At 45.4% G+C, this 9,880-nt stretch overlaps 1 protein-coding gene across 2 annotated transcripts in view; it reads left to right on the top strand.

Annotated features, from left to right (window-relative positions):
• Positions 1 to 230: 230 nt before the first annotated feature.
• TOLLIP (toll interacting protein) overlaps positions 231 to 9,880 on the top strand; it is a 40,485-nt gene continuing 30,835 nt past the window's right edge. The window contains exon 1 of one of the 2 annotated variants that reach the window (XM_035121759.3): positions 231 to 2,545. In XM_035121759.3, coding sequence (XP_034977650.1) covers positions 2,513 to 2,545 — 33 coding nt within the window. In that variant the 5' untranslated portion in view covers positions 231 to 2,512. Of the gene's footprint in view, positions 2,998 to 9,880 lie in introns of both variants that reach the window. The other variant, XM_035121769.3, reaches the window with a different exon arrangement.

Genomic DNA, 9,880 nt, shown 5'->3' with positions numbered 1-9,880 from the left:
TTCTGAGATATCTCAAACAGACAATTGGCTATATGTTACAACTAAATTCTTCAGAGGATGAAATGTTGAGTTGCTACTGTGATAGTGACTGGGGAAATTTGCCAGATAGAAAATCTGTCACGGGATTAGTCATAATGTTCGGTGGAGCTTTAATCAGCTGGCGATCGCGCAAGCAGAACGTTGTAATTGTGTCGTCAATGGAATCTGAGTATGCCACATTGAGTGAATTGTGCAACGAGGTGGTTTATTTCAAGCATTTGTTAGCAGATTTAAATGTAAATTGTGGAGAACCAATACAAGTTTACATTGATAATCAGGCTTGTATAACCTTAAGTAAAACAGAGGGTTTCAAGTCACATTCAAAACATATTGCTGTAAAATATCAAAATGTTCGTTGCAGTGTACAAGACAATGTAATCACATGTACCTATATATCAAGTGATCAGAATGTGGCAGATATGTTAACAAAACCATTGGCAAAGATAAAGAACAAGCAAATGTGCAAGGGTTTAGGTTTGCTGGAAAAAATGAGTGAACAGTAAAAGTTCCTACACAGGTGTTAATTGTCCAGCAGAATCTGTGAGGGGGTGTTCGGTTTCTGATAATTGGTTCTCATGGGAAACTTACAGATTCTTGCTTCACACAATTAACTCAAGGCAGTGTCAATTTACTCTTTGCAGAAAGCCAAGGTCTGCCTGGCCTGGCAACAACTCTGATTGGTTAATGACCAGCACTGAACTCTGTTATCTAGGAATGCTAGCACAGTTGTTTCTTGTGGGTGTTAGAAGTAGGAGTGCTGCGTATGGTTGGAGAGAGAGAGGGGGGGGATTTATTTTGCTTTGTTTTGTATGCAGAAACTCTGCTGGTTTTATTTTCTTTTAATAAATCCTGTAAATCGTTATTCTGTGTCTAGCCGACTAGTCATTTCCACCTCAACTAGCTTCTGCGCTGTGCAGGAAAACTCTGCTACGTTTGGGCTAAAGCCACTAGAGCTAAGCCTGACACTTCAAAATTCTAAGATCATAAACATCATAAACGATTGGACTACATAACCTCTAGACTCCTTTCTAATTCTAAATATGCATAAAATTGCACTGTTTACCATGACCAAAACAACATTGGCTTTCTATCAGTCGTATTACCACTTCTTCCTTTATCATGTGCTGATATTGCTACTTCTGGCCATTTATTCCCCAGCCTGACTAGTTTTATGGTAAACTTTTTAGATAGGGTGTTTTTCCCCTCTCCTGCACAGCAGCAGATGAACCAGCCATGCAGTATAATTAGTGTTCTGGCCCATTCACTTGTGAGATTAGCATGAGAGCTGAACAAAGCTGTCATTTTCCTGTATAGTACTGTAGATCAGGGGAAGGCAACCTCAGGCCCGTGGGCTGGATGTGGCCCAATCACTTTCAGAATGTCTTTTATTTAAAATGCATCTCTAGGTTATTTGTGGTGCCTGCCTGGTGTTTTTACATGAGTAGAATGTGTGCTTTTATTTAAAATGCATCTCTGGTATATTTGTGGGGCATAGGAATTCGTTCATTCTCCCCCCCCCCCCAAAAAAAATATAGTCCGGCCTACCACATGGTCTGAGGGACGGTGGACCGACCCATGGCTGAAAAAGGTTCCTGACCCCTGCTGTAGATGCAGTGTGTGTGGGAGTGTGTGTTTCTCTCCTGCGCACGAGCTCTGACCTGCGAAAAGACGGAGAAGTTTGGAGTTGAATCGTGCCAGCTGTTTTTAGTTGTAGGAAGTTTCGGGGGTGGGTTATATTCACACACACTGGTACCCCTCACTTAGTCTGAAGCGATAGGGACCAGAACTCTACCATCTCACTTTCCTGCGCGCGCAGGAAGACAAGCAGCGACGGATGAAAGGTCGCGCGACCCTTCCGCTAGGACTAACGCGACCACGCCCACCCGCACTCAGCCAGCCAATCAGGAGGTGCACGGGCGCGGTTGCGTCAACGGGTTCAGCGAAGCGATAAACCCTTAGCTTTCAGTCCGCTGTGGTGGGAAATGGCGGTGCCTTTTTAATGGGCGGGGCGGGGCTAGTGACGTTAATAACGGCCCATTAAAGCAAACCGTTTCTAAAGTATTCAGCCGCCCCTGCGGAGCCGTTTCTGTCATTCGGCACATCCACGGCAACGGGCCCCAGAAACTAAACAAATCTGTCTGGACGCACGCGCAGACTCAGGAATTCCCATCGTGTGCGGCGAAAAGGGGATGAGAGGATAAAGGATGAGAGGCAAGCGACGGCGGCAGTTTGAGAACGGAACCTCCTCTGGCCTGCGCTTGCGCGTGATCACGTAACGGTTCTTACGGCGGCGTCTACTGAGGGTGAGGGGCGGGGTGGGATCCTCCAGGCGCACGCGCAGTGCCGGATAGCGGTGGACTGGGGGCGTGGCCAGACGGTAAGGAAGGGGCTATCAGCTGACTCTGCCGCGTCGGATTGAGGGACGTTTCATCGGCGGAAAGAGGGACGACCACCCCGGTTTGAGGGAGGTGCCATGGCGACCACTGTTAGCACTCAGAGGGGCCCGGTGAGTACTGGCAGCTGCTGTGATCGACGACGCGTCCCCCAGGCCCCCGACCCGCTCCTGCCTCTGCCTCCTTCTTTTCGAGGGTGTGGCGGGGGGCGAGGAGGTGCCCCTGTTTGCCCCACGGAAGGTTAGGGCGACGGGTTCCGTTCACCTGCGTGGGCCGAGAGGGCCCCTCAGTTCCCTTCAGTCTCGGCCCCTCCAGGACTGAGGGATGGGGCGGACCATGTGTCCGCTTCACTTCCCTCCGCCCGGCCGCTCCTTGTGACACGCGCGAAAATGGTATTGCCCCGCCGTCCTTCCTCCTTCCTCACTCTTTCCCTCTTCCTCCGCCTCCGTCATAACCACGCCGGTAAGTGGGCGAGCGAGGGAAGGGAATACGAGAAACAGCCAGGCCGAACTATGGAAAGCCCGTTTTAAAAGAAGAGGATGGTTTTCCGTCATTCCTCATATCGGTACGTAATTCTGTCCTTGGCAGTGTAATGTGTAAGCTGCAAATAAGAGCTTCTCTCGGCTGGAGGGCGCGTATTTGCAAAAACTATACTTGCACAAACTATTTGAAACTATTTGTACGTATTTGAAATCCATGCTTTCCTCCCCTCTTGGCCTAAAAGAGCTGAGAAAGTCCTAGAGCAGCTTACCGGCTTTTTAAACAGAGTGACTTCGTGGAAGGCTCCAAATTAGTATATGTTATGTTTGTGAATGTAGGTCTGTATTTGTACAAAAGGTCACGTGGATTTTGCTGTAAGGGAGCTTTATTTTGACATAGTGTGTCAGAAGTGGATGAGCATCCTGAAAGCTTGTGTCATAAGGTCTGCATACCGGTACTGGCTTTCCCCTTTGCAAAAGATTTTTAACATTAAACATTTTTTAAAAATACATAATAAATTAATAAAAAACCATTTCTGAAGAAGTTTTGCCCTGTAACATATAGGACATTTCATTACATAGTGAATACATAGTATGTGAATTGGCCTTTGCCTGTGTACACAATGAAGTACTTCTATCTTTCTAGTTACAGGTAGGTAGCCGTGTTGGTCTGCCGTAGTCGAAACAAAATAAAAAAAATCCTTCCAGATATCTGAAGAAGTGTGCATTCACACGAAAGCTCATACCAATGATAAACTTAGTTGGTCTCTAAGGTGCTACTGGAATGAATTTTTTTCTGTCTTTCTGTTCCACAGGGATTTGGGAAGTTGTGGCTTGACAAAATACTTAAGATGATAGAGGCTAGTCAGCCATCTTCTGCTTTCTATCAGTCCTGTTTTCTTGTAGATATCTGATTTGCTCCTTGATTTTCTTTCTAATTCTTATCTGTGCCCGGGAGTTAACACTAAAGGGGCTTGTATTTGCATGTTGGGTAATTTGACATATTTGAAATAACAAGGAATTATATAAAAATGAAGTGCAAATAAAATCACATAGTAGGGGTGTTTGTGAGAATACAGCATTTTAGTATTTTTGTTTTTTACAGTGATATCAGTATTGTTAATGTCTGGAGCCAAAATAATCTTTTAATAATCCCTCCCAATTGCTTGCTGAGTAGAAGACCTGCTTGCCTTGCATTTCCTCTCCACTATTCAAACCATTGTATTTAGTCTCCTTGGATTACTTGATTCTGTATTTGATACAAAAAATTCTAAGGCTCTTGTCTGGATCATATTTTCATGTCTTGGCAGATTTTTGGTGCAGAGGGAGACTTGAGACAGTGATGCATAAGCATTCTATTTTGCCAGGTGGCTACAGTGCCAAAACAAGTACAGTACTGCCAGTTCCTCTTATACTGTATTTTAGAATGCTGTTTCTAGAAGTGTAGTGTAACCACATAGCCACTGAAGGATGCTAAAGAGCTAAGTTTTTCTTCTCATTACAAAGCTGTGATAGTGTCTTCTGCCCTAGGGGAAATCTGTATTTAAAAGATGGTGTATTTCTGACAGTTCACATATATGGAATTCCAACACATTATTTGTGCTACTCTGGCCACAGTTTTACATTTTTCTTATTGTTTTAATAAAACTTTTATTATTATTTTTTAAATGTCAAAACTGAAATCTTACCTAGTGTACTGTGTACAGACAACTGTAGAGGGTCAGATTTGTCTGTGGGTCATCTCCCTTGATGAATTATTTCTTGGTGCTGACAGTAGTAGCCATTCAAATACATTATCAGGAACTGAGCTGTAAATATGATGGGTTTGAACTATTGTTGTTCACAATAGTTGAACTTGAAGAGGCAAGAAAGTCATAAACTCTGTCTATGAGTCCGCCTGTCCCTGATCAGCTCATGCAGGCTTCTCCTTACAAACAGATACCGGTAACTGCAGACAATTTTGCCCCCCTGGACCCCCAGGCTAGGAACAGAGGTGAAAGCTGTTTCCTAGTTCTGCTGGATCTCTCAGTGGCCTTTGATACCATCAGCCATTACACCCTCCTGGACTGTCTAGAGGAGCTGGGGGCACTGTGTTGCAGTGGTTCCACTCCTTCCTCCTGGGCTGTGTCCAGAAAGTGGTGGTGGGGGATGAGTGTTCAGACCCCTGGGCTCTTACTTGTGGGGTGCCTCAGGGCTTCATCCTGTCCCCAATGCTTTTTAACATCTCTATGAAGCTGCTGGTAGAGATCTTCAGAGGATTTGGGCTGGGTGTCCACCAGTATGTGGATGATACCCAGCTCTACCTCTCCTTCAAATCAGAACCAGTGCAGGCACTGAAGGTCCTGTGTCTGGAGGTGGTTGACAGATGGATGGTGGCTAACAGTTTGAGGTTGAATCCTGACAAGACAGAGTACTGTTTTTGGGGGGCAGGAGGGTGTGGGGGACTCCCTTGTCCTGAACGGGGTAACTGTTCCCCTGAAAGACCAGGTGCACAGCCTGGGAGTCATTTTGGACTCATAGCTGTCCATGGAGGCGCAGATCAATTCTGTGTCCAGGGCAACTGTATACCAGCTCCATCTGGTATGCAGCTGAGACCTTACTTGCCCGCAGACTGTCTCACCAGAGTGGTGCATGCACTGGTTATCTCCTGCTTGGACTACTGTAATGCACTCTATGTCGGGCTACCTTTGAAGGTGACCCAGAAACTGCAATTAATCCAGAATGCGGCAGCTAGACTGGTGACTGGGAGTGGCTGCCAAGACCATCTAACAATTCTGGCCTCAGCCCTATTTACCTGAAGGAGCGTCTCAACCCCCATTGCCCAGTGCGGACACAAAGGTCCTCCTCCGAGGGTTTTCTACTGGTTCCCTCACTGTGAGAAGTGAAGTTACAGGGAACCAGGCAAAGGGCCTTCTCGGTAGTGGCACCCTCCCTGTGGAATGCCCTCACTTCAGATGTCAAGGAGATAAAGAACTACACAACTTTTAAGAAGACATTTGAAGGCAGCCCTGTATCAGGTTTTTTTTAACACTTGATGTTTTTATTATGTTTTTTGATATGCTGTAAGCCACCCAGAGTGGCTGGGGAAACCCAGCCAGATGGCTGGGATATAATTAATAAATTTATTATTATTATTGAGCAGTATTTTTTTTAAAAAAATCTTCAGTTGGATTTTGAGAACAAAAATAGTGTTTCAGAATAATTTTTGAAATTTAAAATGTGCTTCTTTTAGAAAAAATAGATATACAGATGCAAATCTAAATTTATTATGCTAACAGTACCCCTCCCCCACTAGAGTTGCCATATTTTGAAAAGCAAAAAAGAGGACCTTATGATGGCCTTTCAAAACAAATAAATGGCCTCAGTTGGGGCGTGCTTGGAAGTCGCCGCTAGTCCCTAAACGGGTTAGAATCATAGAATCATAGAATCATAGAGTTGGAAGAGACCACAAGGGCCATCCAGTCCAACCCCCTGCCAAGCAGGAAACACCATCAAAGCATTCCTGACAGATGGCTGTCAAGCCTCTGCTTAAAGACCTCCAAAGAAGGAGACTCCACCACACTCCTTGGCAGCAAATTCCACTGCCGAACAGCTCTTACTGTCAGGAAGTTCTTCCTAATGTTTAGGTGGAATTTTCTTTCTTGTAGTTTGAATCCGTTGCTCCGTGTCCGCTTCTCTGGAGCAGCAGAAAACAATCTTTCTCCCTCCTCTATATGACATCCTTTTATATATTTGAACATGGCTATCATATCACCCCTTAACCTTCTCTTCTCCAGGCTAAACATACCCAGCTCCCTAAGCCGTTCCTCATAAGGCATCGTTTCCAGGCCTTTGACCATTTTGGTTGCCCTCTTCTGGACACGTTCCAGCTTGTCAATATCCTTCTTGAACTGTGGTGCCCAGAACTGGACACAGTACTCCAGGTGAGGTCTGACCAGAGCAGAATACAGTGGTACTATTACATCCCTTGATCTAGATGCTATACTCCTATTGATGCAGCCCAGAATTGCATTGGCTTTTTTAGCTGCTGCATCACACTGCTGACTCATGTCAAGTTTGTGGTCAACCAAGACTCCTAGATCCTTTTCACATGTACTGCTCTCAAGCCAGGTGTCTCCCATCCTATATTTGTGCCTTTCATTTTTTTTGCCCAAGTGTAGTACCTTACATTTCTCCTTGTTAAGATTCATCTTGTTTGCTTTGGCCCAGTTGTCTAATCTGTTAAGGTCATTCTGAAGTGTGATCCTGTCCTCTGGGGTGTTAGCCACCCCTCCCAATTTGGTGTCATCTGCAAACTTGCTCAGGATTCCCTCAAGCCCATCATCCAAGTCATTGATAAAGATGTTGAACAAGACTGGGCCCAAGACAGAACCCTGTGGCACCCCACTAGTCACTACTCTCCAGGATGAGGAGGAGCCATTGATGAGCACCCTTTGGGTTCGGTCAGTAAGCCAGTTACAAATCCACTGAATGGTAGCATTGTCTAGCCCACATTTTACCAGCTTCTTTACAAGAATATCATGGGGCACCTTGTCAAAGGCCTTGCTGAAATCAAGATAGGCTACATCCACAGCGTTCCCTTCATCTACCAGGCTTGTAATTCTGTCAAAAAATGAGATCAGATTAGTCTGACATGACTTATTTTTCAGGAACCCATGCTGACTTTTAGTGATCACAGAGTTTCTTTCTAGGTGCTCACAGACTCTTTGCTTAATGATCTGCTCTAGAATCTTTCCTGGTATTGATGTCAGGCTGACTGGGCGGTAATTGTTTGGGTCCTCTCTTTCCCCCTTTTTGAAAATAGGGACAACATTTGCCCTCCTCCAGTCTGCTGGAACTTCGCCTGTTCTCCAGGAATTTTCAAAGATTATTGCCAGTGGTTCTGAAATCACCTCTGCCAGTTCTTTTAATACTCTTGGATGTAGTTCATCTGGCCCTGGAGACTTGAATACATCTAAACTAACCAAGTATTCTTGTACTACCTCCTTACTTATTCTGGGCTGTGTTTCCCCTGCTGAATCATCTGCTCCATATTCTTCAGGTCGGGCGTTGTTTTCTTTCTTGGAGAAGACTGAGGCAAAGAAGGCATTGAGGAAGTTATTTACTTCTGAGTTTAAAAAATAGAAATATACTTTGTCCTGTTGTTTAAGCCTCTTTCCTCCCTTCTCCTCTTCTGTGTCTGCATCTGCCTTGTCTGTCTCACTTCTCACCTCTATATACTGTAGTTCCATCCTTATTTAAGACATTATGATATCTCAAAATCACATTGTTTAACTGGTGATATGTCATGATACTGAAAAGCAGATATCACCCAGCCCTACATTTTACACAGGTTATTTTGAATTATTGTTTTAATAAATAATGTGAGTAGTCTGGCCGTCTTTTAAAAATCTTGTTCTTGGCTAGGGGGGCAGTGTTTTGAGTTCTGTTTTGTTGTATTTTTTGTAGTTTTACCCCCCCTTCTTTACATCATAACTCTGTGTTTCAGTTTTTACCTTCTTTATTGTGCGCCATACTGAGTATGCTGTGGGTGCTATTTTATAGAATTTGAATTGGTGCCATCTCAGAAGCTGTAAAGTATGATCATAGCAGCTCCTTTTAAAACCAGTAGTGCAGCTACAGTGACAGCAAAGGTTTACACTCAATTATATGGGAGAAATAAGCCAGAGTTCAGTGGGGGTTGCATTCAAATAAGTGTGAGGTTTCAGCTTTATTGCTTGCAAAATTACTGCCAGAAAGTGATGGACAACTGAATAATACATAAACGAATGAGGCATGCCTCAGTGTGAGTCTTGAGATTTGCACTAACTTAACACTAACTGGAAGATTCCATTTTATATCCTTTCAAAGCACCAGTGGGGAGATTTAATAAAACCTTATTGAACATGTAAGTCTATTCTTTCTTAACTGGAGGAAAGTATTTGCTATTCCTATGAACAATATAGGCGCAGGTGGCGCTGTGGGTTAAACCATAGAGCCTAGGGCTTGCTGATAAGAAGGTCGGCAGTTCGAATCCCTGCGATGGGGTGAGCTCCCGTTGCTCGGTCCCAGCTCCTGCCAACCTAGCAGTTTGAAAGCACGTCAAAGTGCAAGTAGATAAATAGGTACTGCTACAGCGGGAAGGTAAACAGCGTTTCCGTGTGCTGCTCTGGTTTGCCAGAAGCGGCTTTGTCATGCTGGCCACATGACCTGGAAGCTGTACGCTGGCTCCCACGGCCAATAATGCGAGATGAGCGCGCAACCCCAGAGTCGGTCACGACTGGACCTAATGGTCAGGGGCCCCTTTACCTTTTATGAACAATATACTAAATCAACTCAGAATTACTTTAACAGCACAATCCTATGCATGTCTACACAGAAATAAGTCATAGTGAATTAAATGGGACTTACTCCCAAAAGCGTGTAAAGGATTGCAGACTAAATCTCTAGTCGAGTGTTTTTTAACCAGTGTGCCACGGCAATCTGGGATGCCCTGAATGATGGTCAGGGGAGCAACACTGGCCTCGGTCCCTCTTTCCTTCCCTCTGATGCTCTCTTGTGTCTGCATCCCAAAGGCTTGCACAGCTGTTGCAGCAGCCCTGGCTACAAGCTCCACAGGTTAATGGTGCCTCTGGGGCTGGCCAAGAGGTGCTGGTTGCCAGGAGCTGTGGCGGCCTCGGAATAAGCAGGCAAGTGGGCAAGGGAGCCCAGCCAGCTAGCCCACCAGCCCTTGCTGTTCAGAATGAACAGACAAGTGGGGGGCAGGTACTGTGCTGGCCTTTCATTTGTTTGCTGTGTGCAAGGCCTGCTTTGGAGCTGAGTGCCTGGTGCTGAAGGGGAGCCTTTCTGCCACACCGGTCTGGCAGCACCTGTTGCTGCCTCCCAAGGTAAGGTGTTGGCCTCACGTTCAACTTTGGCCAGTCTCTGTTGGGGTGGAGGCAGCTCAGAGACCAATAGCTGCGGCTGCCCAGAGGACTCCAAAGGAGAGGG

Source organism: Zootoca vivipara, chromosome 1 (genome assembly GCF_965207765.1).
Source record: "Zootoca vivipara chromosome 1, rZooViv2.hap1.1, whole genome shotgun sequence".
Classification (NCBI taxonomy): domain Eukaryota; kingdom Metazoa; phylum Chordata; class Lepidosauria; order Squamata; family Lacertidae; genus Zootoca; species Zootoca vivipara.
This window is presented reverse-complemented; position numbering and strand designations above follow the sequence as displayed.